Genomic DNA, 18,106 nt, shown 5'->3' with positions numbered 1-18,106 from the left:
CCATTGCTTAACTAGAAACCAGAAGTTACAGGACTTCACTCACTTTCCCCTCCCCCATCAATCAATTATCAAATCTTGTCATTTCTATTTCCAATATCCCCCAAATCTTTGCATTTCCCATTTATCTTTCCTGCAATCACTTGCTGAGAGCTCAATAGTCTCCTCCTAGTCTCACTAAACCCACTTTTGTTCTTTATTAATATATTTTCCATGTAACTGTCAAAATAATATTTGAAAAATGTTAATCTGCTCACATTCTTCAATGAATAAAGTACGAAGTACAAAATCCTTAACCAGCAAGTGCTTCTTGTTTTCTGACCCTTGCTTACATTCCCAGCATCATTTCACACCATTGTTGCTGCTGTCTTTCTCTGCTACCGGAAGTCTAGACTTCTTTCAGTTCTCTCTTGTCTCAGGACTTCTGAATATTCTGGTCCCTAATCTTGAAACACTTCTCTTTTACTCCTAACCTCAGTAATCTTATTTTCTTGTGTACAATCTCCATCACAGTTGTAACCACTAACACCCCTCTTATGTGTAAACTCTAGGAGGGTAAGGTCCATACCTACCTGGGGCATTTGGGTTCCAAGTGCAAACAATAACCTACCACTTAGTGGCAACTTAATCAACATCATGTATACACACACACACACACACACACACACACGTGTGTGTGCATATATGTATATACATATATATGGCATTTTTTCCCATCCTTCAGAAAAAGGGTTACCTTCCAAGCTGAGTCATTAGAGTTTCTCATTTTATGAAACATTTTTTTATTCCTTTACTTTGTACAAAAAAAATCTAATTACCCCTCAAATACCCTCTATCAATGCTATTTTAGATGTAATAGACATAAGCTGAGAAAATTTTAAAAAATGTAAGGGAAATACAGAAATACAGATTTAGTAAATATTCCAAAAATTAAGTTACATAAACAAATCTAAAAAATATATTTATAAAGTACAGTAAGTAGTCATGTTGTAGAGAATATGAAGAAATTTAAAAAACTGTAAATATTATGCAAGTAGATATATATTACTTTGAAGTTCTTAGATCGTAAAAGTGCTAAACTGCAAGTATGTTAAATAGAAGTGACAATTATAGACCCTGGGAAGCAGAGGATTCCAAAAGGGGTCCTTTGACAAAGGTGCCAATGAAAAGACATATACGGAGAGTTCAATTAGAATGATTCATGAACTGTGAAAATATAAAAAACAATATTTCTAAAACAATCTATTAATTGTATATTTGATTTTTAAGTATGTAGGCATAACTAAATTTTTACATAAACGATTATAGGTAGATATTTGACTTTTTACTCTTATATCCCCCAATTTTATACATTCAAACTATCCCCCAATTTTTTTTTTATTATGAAAGGAAAGACTGACTTGAATTCAGGATTGTCTTACATTGGGGCATATTAATACTCAAATGCCAAATTGATCCTCATATTAGTAAATACACGGCCTTTTAGAAAATCACTTTAAAGGGTAAATACTCTTAATCAGCTCTATAGTGTTAGAAAGAAAAAAAATCAATCACAGTAGTTTATAATTGCTAAAATGAGTCACAAAACCCTAAACCATTTCTGTAAATACTAATGACACCAGGGCAGCACTTAGATGGAAACATGCCTTCGCAGCTCTGAACGTCATTCAGAGGTTCCAGTCTGGTAACATTCCAGCAGGTCTTGGCTTCGAGCCCAAATAGACTCAGTATTCCCACAAACGTGCGATACCAGAAGGCTATAACCACCTACAGAGACAGAAACAAAAAGAGATGATGGAGGAAAATACCTTATCTTCCTAAGAAAACTTTTTCCAAAATACTATTTTATGATCGTTTCCTTTGACATTATAAACTTTTGACAAATTTATTTAAATCATTTCGTTTAGAAAACAATCATTTTACAATTATATATATATATATACACACAAGAAACTAAAGCTGTATATTACTAATCAATGCACATCTACAAAAATATATATTATGATCAATATCTCTCTAATATGTCCTTATAATCAATTCTACAACATAAATAACAGCAGCTGTAAAAAGAAGAATAGTATATAATTAAAATATGATGGTGATTTATGGCAAAATACAATGATTTACAGGAATATTTCATAACATTTCACTTATTGAATTTTTTTCACAGTCTACAAAATATAAAACCAATACATATGGAATAATAGCTCCTGGGCCCATTAAAACTTTAACCAAGCAGGTTAAGTGTCTGACTTTGCTTCAGGTTATGATCTCACAGTTTGTGAGTTCAAGCCCTGCATCAGGCTCTGTGCTGATACTTTAGAGCTGGAAGCCTGCTTCATATTCTGTGTCTCTCTATCTTGTCTTTCCCCTACTCAAACTCTGTCTCTTCTCTCTATATATAAAATTAAAATAAAATAAAATAAAATAAAATAAATAAGATAAAATAAAATAACTTTAACCAAGCAGATTTAGTTAATCAATTCTTCCCAATTTGCAATCCACTTTGTGAAGTTTAAAAAGAAGGGAAAAGAACAACAACAGAAAACTACAAACAAAATGCTCCTGCCTGGGAGACTTTTAAAAAATTGTTTTATAGATTTGGGAAAAATAATACAAGATCATTGGAAAAAGAAATAAAAAAATTAAGAGTTCAAAGTGAAAGTAAAAACCACGTAGCTCTATTTTTAGTATTTTGGTGATCATCCCTCCAGTCTCCCCCTTGGTATATAAAAACACATAGAGTGTTTCGGTATTATAAAATATTATCTAAGATGCTAATGTAATATGCATCACCAAACATAAACATCTTTCCATGTACAGAAAGGATAGATTTACTATTTTATCACTTACTTTTATAAAACTAGCCTTATAAAAAATTATAATACATATTCTTGCATATTTATCATATATGTACAAAAACTTACTACACATTGAATGTATGTGCTAAATCTAGAATTGTACTCCTTTCCGAAAGGTGGCTTGATATAATAGGAAAGCACTGCTTGGAAGTCAGAATTAAACTCTAATTCTGACTCTGTAAGTTATGGTTTTGATAGTCTGAAGTAACCATTCCTTCAACCTCTGAACCTCAGCCGCCTCATCTCTAAAATGACGTTAATGATAACCATCTTGCAAGAGAGATGGGAGATTAGAAATTACACACTGGTGTATAGTTAAGTATTACATGCTTTACTTTAATTGTTTTATTGTTTATTTATTTTTGAGAGACAGAATGTAAGTGAGGAGGGGCAGATTAAAAGAGAGAGGGAGACACAGAATCCGAAACAGGCTCCAGGTTCTGAGCTGTGCAGGGCTCAAACTCGGGAATGGCAAGATCATGAGCTGAGCCAAAATCGGACATTCAACTGACTGAGCCACCCAGGTGCCCCAAATCCTTTGCCTTTTTAAAACACATTGTTCCAAACTTAACACTTTCAGCTTTAGGTGAGAAATTAATCTCCTTATGAGCAAAAGAGTATAGAAGTCCACTTTAACACTGCACTACTAGAGAAGGCTGCAAGCAAATCTAGATCTCCACGTCGTATCTATGCCAGAGGAAATGACACTGAATGACTCCTTATTGCCTCATCCTTTATAATGCTATCAAGTTTACATTATCATGGTTACTCTCTCATAACATCAAGGAAACCGAAAACTGCCAATTATTCAATAAATATCTTTGAGTAAAAAGGAAAAAAATTAGCTAATTGGAAATATCGGAAAAACATTGTAATATTAATGGAATAAGAAACAGATTTTACTATATGAAGTTCTAAAGATAACCCAAGAAGTAAAAATAATTATCAAACACTGGGAGAAAGGAGCTAGTGTAGTATGCTAAATCCTCATGTTACATACAGCGTAAGTCAACATTAACTGAAGTGGAAGATTCAAGAAATAGGCTGTCTTTTGATTTTTGCATGTATGCTACAGTTACACAGATAATCACAGGACATAAGAGAAGAGTGTCTCTGAAGAGTCAGCTGGGAAGTAGAGAAAGCTGGTACAGAAAACTGCTTCTTCCATCTTAGATCTCAGATCCACACTATACAATTGTTACTATTGCAAATTACATTGAAAAGTACTTACAGAAATCAACAAAGAGAAGAAAAGAAAAAGCCAAACAAATAAATAAATAAATCTGGGAAACCCCCAAGTAATTGGAAATTAAGCAACACAATACCAAATACCCAATGGGTCAAAGAAAAAACTATATGGGAAATGAGAAAATAACTTTAACAGAACAAAAATGAAAAACAATATATAAAACTTTAAATACTACAAAGTTCTGCTTTGGGGAGGATGGAGTAGATGTACTTTCTCTTATTTCTCTAAGTGAGACTAAAACTCTTGGGAATTATATAAATCAAAATGTAAGAAAATTTTGAAAGGCAGAGAAAAGGCAAAGTAGCCAGGAATCTCAGGACTGACGACCTAAGGCACAAAATGTTGAGTTTCCGGGACTTTCTTTTTGTCTCATTTTCTCAGAATTGGTGTTAAAGATCCTGGCAACAGAAATACCAATGGGTGCAGACACAAAAAAAGACAAAAGCCTCTGTGCCTAGCTAAAGTGCCAGGAAAGCAGAGGCCTAGGAATACATAAAAATTTTATAGGCAATAATATCTCAACCAAATACCACAGAAAACAACAATAAAAACATGTCGGCCCTCTCCCACCAACAAAGGTCAAATTGGGAACAGAGACTTCAACCTTCTCTAGACTTTAACAAGTCACCCCAACTTACCTACTGGGATGGTGTAAGAGAAAACCAGCTAGGAAGTTCTCTATCTCCACAGTGTCAGTGTAGACTATGTAGGGAGCCTGGACTTCTACCCTAACCAGCAATAAGCCACCCCTCCCTTTCCCAGTGGGGTAACATCAGAGGGGGCCTAGGGAAGAGTCAGGACTTTCATTACCACCCAGCGGTAATAAGGCCATCCACATTATGGTGCCTGCAGAGATCACAGAGTTAGTCAGATTCTGATCCCTTCAATGGTAATGAGGAATTCCCCCACCTTGAGGTTGACAGAGGCCAGCGGAGGAATATGGACTTTCATGCCCAACTGTCAGTAACAACGTGGCTCCAATGAGAAATTATGAATGTGCTTGAAACAAAAATCCAGAAAGTCTTAGTAAAGAAATTGAAAGTTTTAGCAAAAAAATAGAAGACATGAAAGAAACCAAAAATTTCAAAGTGAAAAATCCAATAACCAAAATTAAAACTTGATGGATGGGCTTAATAGAATGAAGGGAATAGAGGAAAATAATCAGTGAAATGGCAAAGAAAACAATAGAAATTGCTCAACCTGAACAACAGGAAAAAAAAAAACCAGACTGAAAAAAATAAGGTTCTCTATGGAGCTCTTGGACTACAACAAAAAAAAATCTAACATTTGTTATCACTAAAGTCTTGAAAAGAGAAAAGAAAGTGAAAACTGAAGCTGAGCAAACAAAAAATAGGATTAAACCCAAGAAATCCATATGATGAACACTTGTGAAAACTGAAAAAGAAAAATATTGAAAACAACAAGGAAGAAAAAAAATCTTACCTAAAGGAAAAAAACAATTCACCTGACAACAGATTTCTCATCAGAAACTATGAAGGGCCAGAATGAAGTGGCATATTTACCAAATGTTGAAAGAAAAAAAAAACTATCAACCTAGAATCCTATATCCATCAAAAATTAACATTATAATTTTAATTAATAAAATTCATTAAAAATTAAAGGGAGTTTGACATGAAGAATGAAAAAAAAAACTAGAAAACTATATTGATAGCAGACTTACCCTAAAAGAAGACATCTTGGAACATCAGGAAGGAAGAAATTAAAAAAAAACTTTTTTAATGTTTATTTATTTTCAAGAGAGAGAGAAAGTGAGTGAGCATGGGGGAGGATCAGTGAGAGGGAAAAACAGAATCCAAAGCAGGCTGTCAGCACAGAGCTCAATGCAAGGCTTGAACCCACGAACTGTGAGGTCATGGCCCAAACCAAAATCAGATGTTTAACTGATTGAGCCACCCAGGTGCCCGAGGAGGTATTTTATTTTTTAATGAGCAAAATAAAATAGATTTCCCTTCTCAAGTTTTTTTAAAAATAGGTTTGAAGTCTAAAACAAACATCATAGTACTGTCTGATGTAGTTTTAAATGGATCTAAAAGAACTATTTAAGATGATGATGTTATAAAGGAAGAAGGGTAAAGAGATATAAAAGGAGGTAAGGTTTATACACTATTTGAACTAGTAAAATGATAACAGCAATAGACTGAAATAAGTCACCTATAGGTAATATAATATCTACAACCACTGAAAAAGCTACATAAAGAGATATATTCAAGAAGTATAGACAAATCAAAATACAATTTTTAAATCTTAAATAACCCACAGGAAGACAAAAAAGAAAACAGAGAAATGAAAACCCAAGGACAAACAGAAAACAAAAAATAACAGACTCAAGCTGAAACAAATTAATAATTATATTAAATGTAAGTGGTAAAACACAACAATGAAAAAACATGAGATTGAGAGATTAAAAAACAAAACTCAACTAATTACAAGAAATTCACTTCATATATAATGAGAAAGGCAGACTGAAAGAAGAAGGATGAAAAAAGATGCCATGTACACATTAATCAGAAAAAGAAAAGTAACTATGTTAGTGTCAGGAAAAGTAGACTTCAGAGCAAATAATTTATAAACAAAGAAACAGGGTTATTATATGATAATAAAAATCCAACAAAAAGACATAGCAATCCTAAATGCATATGTACTTCACACTCTGCTGTAAAAAATATAATGAATAACAGAGAGACCCAAAAGGAGAAATAGATGAACCCACAATTACAGTTGGAGCCTTTGGCACCTCTCTCTCAACAATGGATGGATGAACTAGACAGAAAATCAGCAAGCACTGAGAAAATATCACCACTACCATCATCCAACAGCATCTAATCAACATTTATAAAATACTTCACCCAATAATAACACAATGCATATTTTTTTCAAGTGCTCACAGAACATATATCAAGAGGACCATATTCTGGGCCATAAAACAAACCTCAACAAATTTAAAAGAATCAAAATGATACAAAGTGGCTTCTCTAAACAATGAATTTAAGCCACAAATTAATAGCAGGAAGATAAAAAGGAAATCTCCCAACAATTGGAAACTAAAAAACTCACTTCTGAAAAAATCCATGGATTAAATAGGAAGTCTCAAGGGAAATACAAATATATATATACATATATATATATATATATATATATGTATATATATGTATATACATATATATATGTATATATGTGTGTGTGTTTGAATAAAAATGAAATACAAAGTTTCCAAATCCAGCATCTAAGAAGCTTATAAGTTGCAACTTCATCCTAACAAGTAAAAAGTTGAACAAACTAAAACATCAGCAATTCTTCTTAGATCCGTAAGAGAAGTTAGGTCATAAGGCAAACTTCTGCTCCCCAAATTGGAGAATTGATAAATTGAGAGAATCACAACTTAGCAGAACAGAAACTCATGATCAAAAACCTCCATGGGAACCAGTTGGAGAGTAGGAAAAACTAAATTGTAATTGATAAATTGCTGGAGGCACAGGGTAGACAAGTCTGAGAATCAAAAGCCCCAGGGAGACCCTGTAATAGGGAAGTGCCAGCACATTTATGAGTTTTACTTCTAGGAGCTCAACAGGTTCTTACAGTGAATATCAGAGAAAAATCTCCTCCCACTTCTGGTGTGGGGAGTGGAAAAAGGACCAGAGCACCGTGTTTTTCTTAACAAAGCCTGTCTCAGAAGAAATTATTTTACTAGAGCCTAACCTGCTAGGGTTTTAACAGAGCCTAACATACAGGGAAGCAGCCCCTGCTAGCTAGCCATCTTGTTACAGCTAAGTAGGAAGAAAAAACCTGAGAAGCACTTGTGAAGTTCAGAGCCCAGAGACACAGGTTCATAAAAGATTGACACCTAGTAACAGGATTATACAATGCCTCTTATCACCACAGGACTAAGAGCTTATTTACAGCAGTTCTTATTACCCAGAACATCAGGTCCAGCTATTAAGAAACAATTACAAGGTGTACTAAAAGCCAAAAACAAGTTTGAAGAAACAGAACAGCACCAGACATAGCAGGGATGTTAGAATTATCATATTGGGAATTTAGACTGACAATATTAATATGCTAAAGGTTCTAATGGATAAAGTATTCATTCAAGAACAGATGGGTAATATAATCAAAGAGAAATTCTAAGAAAGAACTGAAAACAATTACTAGAGATTTAAAACAAGTAACAGATTTAAGAATGCCTTTGATAGGCTTTTTATTTTTTCTTTTCTTTTTTAAAATTATTTTTTGAAGTTTATTTATTTATTTTTCTTTTATAGTTTATTGTCAAGTTGGTTTCCATATAACACCCAGTGCTCATCCCAACAAGTGCCCTTCTCCATGTCTGATGGGCTTTTTAGTAGACTGGTCATGGCTGAGGAAAGAATCCCTGAGCTTGAGTATATTTCAACAGAAACTTCAAAACTGAAAAGAAAAAATAAAAAAGACAAAACAAAAAAACAACAAAAAAATCCCGTAACATTCAAGAACTGTGGGATAACAACAAAAGGTATACCTGTATATAATGGGAGTACCAGAAGAAGAAGGGAGAAGGGAAAAGCAGAAATATTAGAAATGACTCAGAATTCCTTTAAATTGATGTCATGGGGAACCCGGGTGGTTCAGTACACTAAGTGTATGGCCCTTGGTTTCAGCTCAGGTCATGATCTCACAAACCCATGTCTGGCTCTGTGCTGACAGCGCAGAGCCTGCTTGGGATTCTATCATCCTTCACTCACTGCCCCTCCCCCACTTGTGGGTGTGTGCTCTCTCTCTCTCTCTCAAAATAAATAAATAAGTATTAAAAAAAAAAAGAATTCCCTCAAATTGATGTCAGATCTGAGATCCAGGAAGCTCAGAGAACATCAAGCATGATAAATGCAAAAAAAAAAAAAAAAAAAAAAAAAAAAAAAAAAAAAAAAAAAAAAAAAAAAAAAAAAAAAAAAAAAAAAAAAAAGAAAGAAAAAGAAAAAAAGAAAAAAGAAAGAAAGAAAAAGTAAAGGAAAAAAAGAAGAAAAAAACTACACCTAGGGATATGGTATTCAAACCACAGAAAATCAAAGATAAAAAAATTCTGAAAGAAGCCAGAAGAAAAAAACACATCTTATTTATATAGGAATACAGCTAAGAATTATATCTGACTTCTCAGAAACTATTTGAACAAGAGGAAACTGGCTTGATAAGTTTAAAGTGCTGGGAGAAAAAAACCCAACTTAGAATTCTGTATCAATGTGAAAATGTCCTTGAAAAGTGAAGGAGAAATAAAGATTTTCTCAGACAAACAAATTGACAGACTTTGTAAAGAAGTTCTTTAGAGGAGATAGAAAAAGATATAGATCTGAAACTTGACTCTACATAAAGAAAAAAAAGCATCAAAATAAGAAAAGTAAAGATAAAAAGTTTCCTTTTTATTATTCTTAAATGACCTAACATACATGTTTTGTTCAAAGTAATAATAGCAACAATGTATTCAACTATGCATAATCACAAATGTGGGTAAGTTTATGTATAGGTGACATGAATGACAGGAAGGATTCAGGGGTTGGGAGGGAGGAATTACCATTATTGTTATAAGGACTACTGTGGAAGTGGCTTAATGTGATTTGAAAGTGGTCTTGGATTGATCATAAATGTATACTGTAAACTGAAAAAGTAAAAAAAGATTTATAAATGATATCCTAAAAAAGAGAGAAAATGTAAGAATAGAAAAGCTCAATTAAAACCACCAAAGGCATAGAAAGAATGTTGGTTAAATAGTAAAAAGAACAAAGGCAACAAATAGAAAACAATAACAAACATAGTAGATATCAGTCCAAGTTTATCAATTATTATTTTAAATGTCAATGATCTAAGCATACCAATCAATAGACAGAGGTTGTTCAGAGTGGATCAGAAAAGACCCAACCATATGTGAGTTGTTTTGTTTTTGATTTTGTTTTTTAAGAGGGCTCAACACCCAAAGTGGGGCTTGAACTCACAGTCCTGGGATTAAAAGCGGATGCTCTACGGACCGGACTGAGCCAGCTAGCTGCCCCACAACCATATGTTATTAAAAATAAACAAAGAAAGAAAGAAATCCAACTTTAAAAATAAAGACAACTATAGATTAAAAATAAATGGAGTAGATATACTATGCTATCACTAATTAAAAGAAAGTGGGAGTTAGCTATACTAATTTCAAACAGAGCAGATTTTACCATAAAAAAGTTGTCTGTGGTGGAGAGTGGTATTACATTATAATAAAGGGGTCAATTCTATAGGACATAATCCTAAACATGCGTGCATCTAACAACAGAATATCAGTAAAATTGAGAAGTCTCTAGCCAGGTTAACCAAGAAAAAAAGGAGCAGGCACAAATTACTACTATCAGAAAGGAAAGGGAAGACATAACTACAGATCCAACTGACATTAAGCAAATAATAAAGTAATGAGCAACCCTTTGCCCGTAAATTTCAGTCTAGATGAACCAATTCCTTAAAAGACAGAATTGCCAAACTCACACAAGAAGAAATGGGCAATCAGAATAGGACTATATCTATTAAATAAATTTAGTGATAATTAATAACCTTTCAAATCAGAATGTACCAGGCCACTCCAAGGTCACCAGTGAATTCTACCAAACATTTAAGAAAGAAAGTATACTACTTTTCTAGAATATCCTCCAGAAGACATGAACTCATTTGTTGAGGCCAGCATTTCTGGTTTGGTAACCAGAAAAAGATATTACAAAAGAAACTACATTACAAACATCTTTCATGAACTCAGATGGAAAAATCATCACCGAAAAAAAATTCCACTCATCAAATCCAACAATGTATAAAAAATTTATATACTGTTACCGAGTGGGATTTACTGCAAGTATGTAAACTTGGTTCAGTATTTGAAACTGAATTAATATAATCCATCATATCAACAGGTCAAAGAAGACAAATTAAAAGATTATATCAATAGATGCAGAAAAAACTGACAAAATTTAACAACTATTCAAGATTTAAAAAAAAACTCTCAATAAACTATGACTAGAGGGAACTTCCTTAACTTGACAGAATATCTACAAAAAAACCTCCACTAAAATTATAATTACTGATGGGAAACTTGAAGCTCCCCCACTAAGACCAGGAACAAAGCAAGGACAGTCCAACTCACGACTCCCATGATGAGACAACTCAGTGGGGAAAGCACAAAGGAGCATATGGGAGCTTTTAGGAATTATGAAAATGTTTCAGAATTCAATTGTGATGGTTATACAGTTTTACACATTTGTCAAACATAGAAGTCGAAGAACTGTACTCTCAAAATGAATATATTTTATAGCATATAAGTTATACTATAGCAAAACTGATTAAATAAACAAAACGTAGCCAGGAGAAGATATGTACAGCACATATTACTAAGGATTGCACTACAACATATATAAATTATGGTGACAAAGCAATAAGTAAACATCAGGTAGTGACAGATTTATACATGTTATTGATAGAATAAAAAATCCAAATTATTATTAAGCATGAAAATATTCTTAGTTCCACAAATAATAAGGGAAGTACATATTAAATAGCATATCCCAGCAATTAGAAGAGCAGATTCAGAAATTTTGATAAATTGAAATCTAATAATGATAGATGAAAAGTAAATACTCCTACAGAGCAGTGTGAATTGCTAATTTACCCCAGAGAGCAATTTAGGAATATCTGATCAAGTTGACTAAACATACTCTAGAACACAGTAATTCACTTCTAGAAAATGTCCTACCAAAGAGTCTTGTGCATATACACAATTAGAAAACCCACAGAAGAATATATACTGTGGGACTATTTAATAATCTGGAAACAAATATCCACCAAGAGGGAAATGGATAAGTAACTTTGCAATTCATAAAATGGTTAAAATTTTTTAAAATATATACACATACACAGGGTTCCATTCTGTGTCTCCCTCTCTCTCTGCCCCTCCCCCCCCACTCTCTCTCTCTCTCTCTCAAAATAAATAAAGACATAAAAAAATTTTAAAAAATAATGTTGAGGAAAAAGTTGTAGAGTGCTTTACTCAGTGTGAGAACATTTGTGTGGGTTTACAAAAACACATGAAGCAATCCTTGAAAATCAGGAATGTCGGACACACACATTACACTCATGATGTGGACGCTTGTGGGAGTGGCGAAGGAGCAAAGCCGACTGAGAACCAACACAAAGACAGCTCTGACTGTATCTATAAAGCTTTAACATACCTGAGGCAAAAATCACAAGAGAATAGCATTTATTTATTCTAAATGATAGATCACACATTTGCTTATTTTCTCTAAATTCTGTAATTTTCAACATATCAAAATCAAAGGAATAATAATTTTTAAAAGCTATAAAATATGAAGTAAGGCTTAAAAAGCACGAATTTTAACAAATGGGCTGGATTCTGAGATAACTCAAAAGTAGTGCATAACCGTGACATCAAATTAGCATTTATCTTAAGAGTTTAAAAACTCAACTCTTAAGTTCAAGAATTTGAATAATTTTTGTTGTCATTTTTCCAATTTCTAGAATCTGCACACTACAATAAAATCCATACTCTTTTAGGCTAAGCATTGGAAGATATTCATAGAACTTGACTATGAAACTAAATAAATCTTGCTTTATTAATGCAAATCCAAGGTCACTGTTAATGCTCACAACTTTCCGTGTCCCTTCATGAGACCACTGCCATTCGCAGGGCCTCCAAAGCCAACAGACGATCCCCATTTCGAGTACAACTTGACTCATTCCCATTTGGCTACTCTAATTATTCTGGTCATTACTTCCACATTTCTTTGAGTTTATGTCAGGTTAGTTTCTGGAGTCTTTAAAATTTAGGAGAGGAATTTTTGATTCTCTGCTTAACTACAAGGACACATACATTCAATAAGCCTTTAGGGCCTTTAGGTCCCCTCCTTTTTACAACCTTATTGTGCTTACTTACTATTTTTACTGATAAAAAAAGGATCATTCTACAAATATTTTCTCCCAAATAGTACTCACCTCTGGATAAAGATGGAAGCGTTTCACTGTATTAATTACAAGGGGATATTCAGTGAGCCTATCATTCATAATCATCCACAGTCCTTCCAAAAATGAAGGTGCTTCAATAATGGTCTTGAAGTAGGAATAATAAAGTCCCTTAAAAATGTACAAAATTTTGATGTAATTAAATACGAAAGTTTTTAGAACAATTTCTTCTGAATAATAGGAAAGGGTCGATGGGAAACTTCCTAATTTCTCATTGCTACTGCATTCTTGGGCTCGAAAAAGGCATGCAGTTTCAGGTTATCCCTGTGCTGTTCTTTCGTATTTTCTGTATGCCTGAGAAGAGGTGGAGGGTGGAATTTTTCAGGCCATGGTTTAAGACAGGAATACAACATATTTGTAATTCCAGCAAGCCTGATTTTGCCCCCACATTATAAGATTCCTAGAGGCTGAGATCTGATGAATTCTGGCATAAACAGAGATGCCTTCATCTTGTACAACTTTGCATATGCCTTTTTCCACCTCCAATGATCACAAGCAAAAATGAGACATGATTCACGCTCACAACTTACTTCCTAGCTCCATCTAACGGCTCTGCACAAAGTGAAAGCTAACTAAATGTCAACTGACCATTGTTCATGACACAAACGCAGTCCTGAAAAGGGTATTACCTGAGTTATTACGCTAGCATAGGAAATAAGACTTTATTAGGCCAGCAAAAGTGCTGTTTAGTTAACCTTCAGAGATTAACAAAAGCATGTTGTTTCATATTACTTCCTTCACCTATTTCCTGTTTTACTTCCTAAAATCTAAAAGCAAATAAAGGGCCACATTGCTTGTAATACATGCTCCCAAAAACATTAGAAATAATTTTCAACTCTACACTCACTTCTACCTCATAACTGCTTTGTTATTAACAGATTAAGCAATGCTATAGGCTACTAGATCGAAGCTCTGTTTTAGCTGATGCCTGAAAGAGCACTTCCCCTTAGTTTTGACTGGTAAAATAGGAGTTCATATGAGGATTGCTCCTTTCTGCTTAGAAAGGCAAGACAACGCTACAAGGAAAGAACATTTAATATGTGTTAAGTGTATACTTAGAGAAATAGACACTTAATATAAGAATACATTTTTGTTAACATCTGTTATTTTTGTGCCAGTTACTGTGTTACATGCTTCATTCATGATCTCCTTTCATATTCAGTAAAATCCTGTAAAAATGGCATTATTTCTAGACGACAGGTGAGATTACTGAGAATCAGAGAGGTTGACTAGCTGTCACACAAAGAAGCACAGACCTGCTATCTGAATCCACTTATTGTCATCAAAGCCCACACCCCACCACAGCTACACAATTCATTTAATAATATTTTATACACTCTTTGGAAACAGTGTGTATAAAATATTAAACATTTAAATGCCATACAAATGCTAATGTATCCAATTCTTCAAAGGTGTAAGGGCGTTATCAGGGTGAAATTTAAAAAACAGTGGGTGAGGTAAATACTGCAAGCAGATAAATCTGCGGAGATAGAAAGTAGAACAGAGGTTATGAGGGGTTGGGGGAGAGGGGCATGGGAAGTTGGTATTTAATGGGTATAGTTCGTGTTTGGGATAATAAAAAAAAAAGTCCTGGAAATGAATGGTGGTGAGGACAAGCAATTTCTGATAACATTTGGCACCCCTATATAACTTCTTAAATGTTATCTTTGTTTTCCTTTTTCCCCAGCTCTTCTGATTGATCTTGACTATCTTTAAAGGAAGTTTTAAGAAGAGTAGGGTAATGATGTAAGTAAAAGAATCCTAAGATATTTTCTATTTAAATATTAAATGTAAGCTATAGCTTGAGAAACAGTGCAATTCAACAAAAATTCATTTCAGTTCCTAATACATTTCCACCTTATAGTCTTACTATTCTTAAACTACAAATTAATTTATTATAAGAAACTAACCATTTCAGTTCGAAAAGTCATCTCCCGTTCTAAAGATGAGAGGTGAGAAAAGTGACGATCATTTTCAAAAAGAGTTACTAAATGCATCCTAGAAAAAAAAACAATGATGCACCATATTCTAAGAATACAAACATTTCAAAACCAGTACTAAAATAAGTATTCAAGTACAAAAACCATTAAAAGAAAAATAAATTTTTGTAAAAAGTTATAAGATAATCTTATAATTTGCTTAATAATTTGTATGTTTTTAGGCATTTATAATTGTGTACAGATGTGAGATTCTTTAACGCCTTGGTTCTTAACCATCTCAAACCCCTTCTCTCCCCCACCCCTCTTCCACTCCAAGTCTCTAACTCAGAACAGAGGCAAGTTTCTGCTTAAGTTTCACAAGTGGTTCTAATGTACCAAGTTTGGGAAATGCCTTCGTAACTAACTATGAAAAAGCATGCAGGACATAATTTTAAAATATTAATTTAAAGCAGTTTTAAAATAAATAGAACACAATAAAAGGGATTAACTTTCAGGTGCCAAAGAACACAGAACTGTATTTCAAGATATTTTATTAGTGAGATGCAAGAAAACAGCTGCAGGCAGTGAAAAAAGGAGCACATGTGATACGTAAAATTAGTCAGCAGTTCTGCTACCCTTAACTTACAGAGTAGATGCTTTCCAAATACAGAGAGAGCAAACGTCCATATATCAACCCTGTCTTCCCCTTACCTTGACTTACGTGTAAGACCTATGTCAGGGCACCAGCAGCTATAAGAAATGTTTCTTGCCATTACAGCCTTAGTTCTAAAATCAAAATCTCCCTGCAGACTACATGGCCAGAACAGCACTGTCCCAAAAAGATGTGAGGTAGACCCCACTCTTCCTAAGAGTAAAAATTCCTGAGCTCAGGTAGAAATAAAAATATATCAGAGGAAAAATATTAAATTGTATACAGTTTTTAGATAGATCACTTATATAAAATATGGTACATGTGCATGCTCATTTAATTCTGGATTACCACAGTAGCATCTTTATTTTCATTTTTACCTGATTTCCAACTGACAAGTGTTACTAAAACTTTGTTTCCAACCTATGTCACTAACAACACACAATTACTGTAAAATAAGGGAATTTTTTAGATGAAATAAACATGCATAGTATACAAGAAAAGCTAGATATTTAAGAAACATACTGGTGAATTTTTAGTAACACAAAAATGCTTTAATTCCTAAGTACTATTCCCCTAATGCATCTATTTTGTAAATGCTGCTTCACATATGGTTTTTTTATAAATAATAAATATGTGTAAACTGGTGCACTGATATTCTATACACATAGCAAGCGGTTATTGTCTTACTGTTTGTATGCAAACAGCAATGTCAATTTTGAATCCAAATGTTTTTATTTATTTAAAACTGTAACTAATCTTACCAGTGCAAAACTCCCACAAAGGCGGCTGGAAAAACAAACAAAAAAGTCATTAAAAGCTGCTTATCTTAATATACCTTTAAAACAACTATTTCAAATGCACTCCCTTATATGCCTAAAGACAGAGCATGCACTAGCAAGATGGCTAGCTGATTCTATCTATATAAAGTAGGAAAAATTTACAAACAGACATAAAACAAATTGTGAATAGTTCTCACCTGTGCAAGGGAGGGCTGAGGCGTGAAGGAAGATGTGGAAGACTAGATCTCATTCACATTAATTGCAAACGAGTGATGATATTATTGATTTGGAGCTTCTTTGTGATTTCCAGTGTATTCTCTCTTCTCCCTCTTATCCTCTATTCCTTTACAATAAAAATTTTATAACAAGCACAAATATACACTATGCTCAATTCATTTCTTTCAGAAGTGAATCCAGTCTACAGGAGCCAGTCTAGACCACTTTTCCTTGCACTCATCAGAAAGTTGTTAAATGCAAGAAATGCCTTCCTCCATAGCACACCTGAAAGCCCCTATTAATGGAGCTTTGATTGCTCCCAGACCCCTGGCCTGGGAGACCCATTTAGAACTGCCCTGTCTGCGCCCTACGACCAGGGCTTTATTAGAGGGTGTGGTGACACTCCTGTGGGTTTGGGCTCTTTGAGGAGCTCCACACACTGCCCGTCTCCTCTGGTGGCTGGAACACTGCTGGTTTTACAGCAGATCTGGGGAGGAGGCATGGGATGAGGCCTAATGAAAACGCTGCAAATCGCTGTTCTTACAGAATTGCACTCGTTTTGTTGAATACATGCTCTGTAGAGTACTGTAGCCCTTTGGTTATTTTGTAAAGTTTTGAAAAGTTGATTTTGACAATTTCCCAAGTATTTTTGTTACTAGTACAGGGGAGCGGATTTACTCAGCTATTCCTAATGTCCTTTCTCCCTTCCAAGATTTTATAATAGTATTTCTTATGGTTGTCCCAAATATGCTTGGCAAATCATTTTAGCAAACCACCAATTTGAGACTCTTAAAATTTCAAGAAATTACTCACCTTGACTAACAAAATAAATGTAAGTCAGTAAAAACTTAAATAATAATAAATTGCAATTTTGAAAAAAAATGGGACGCCTGGGTGGCTCAGTTGGTTAAGCGTCCGACTGGCTCAGGTCATGATCTCGCGGTTCGTGGGTTTGAGCCCCGCATCAGGCTCGTGCTGACAGCTAGCTCAGAGCCTGGAGCCTGCTTCGTATTCTGTGTCTCCCTCTCTCTCTGACCCTCCCCTGCTCACGCTGTCTCTGTCTCTCAAAAATAAATAAAAAACATTTAAAAATTTTGAAAAAAGAAGAAGAAATTCCCAGCCATGCTTCTCCAGCTCTTGTCCCCCGTGTCCTAACCATCTGGTCCCTACCACTCTTCAACACTTCTCAGAAGATTTACTTGATTAACTTGATTTGACATGATCAGCAAACTATAGCCCATGGTCTGTTTTTGTACTGTCCACAAGCTAAAAGTACTTGTTACATTTTTAAAGGGTTATACAGATACAGAAGAAGAAGAACAGGCAGTGGAGACTGTATGTGACCTGTGAAGCCAGAAATATTTACCATATGTGTGTGTGTGTGTGTGTGTGTGTGT

The 18,106-nt window shown here is 34.1% G+C and overlaps 1 protein-coding gene across 2 annotated transcripts in view; it reads right to left on the bottom strand.

Moving 5' to 3' along the window:
• The window catches only part of DPY19L2 (dpy-19 like 2), an 89,144-nt gene that overhangs the window by 67,975 nt on the left and 3,063 nt on the right, over positions 1-18,106 (bottom strand). For both annotated transcript variants that reach the window (XM_029925179.1, XM_029925172.1), the window contains exons 2-5: positions 16,476-16,500; positions 15,054-15,141; positions 13,117-13,254; positions 1,644-1,764 (exon numbers count right to left, since the gene is read on the bottom strand). In XM_029925179.1, coding sequence (XP_029781039.1) covers positions 1,644-1,764; positions 13,117-13,254; positions 15,054-15,141; positions 16,476-16,500 — 372 coding nt within the window. The remainder of the gene's footprint in view (positions 1-1,643; positions 1,765-13,116; positions 13,255-15,053; positions 15,142-16,475; positions 16,501-18,106) is intronic.

This window comes from Suricata suricatta, chromosome 2 (genome assembly GCF_006229205.1).
Source record: "Suricata suricatta isolate VVHF042 chromosome 2, meerkat_22Aug2017_6uvM2_HiC, whole genome shotgun sequence".
Classification (NCBI taxonomy): domain Eukaryota; kingdom Metazoa; phylum Chordata; class Mammalia; order Carnivora; family Herpestidae; genus Suricata; species Suricata suricatta.
Note: the sequence above shows the minus strand (reverse complement) of the source record. Positions and strands in the feature narration are given on the sequence as shown.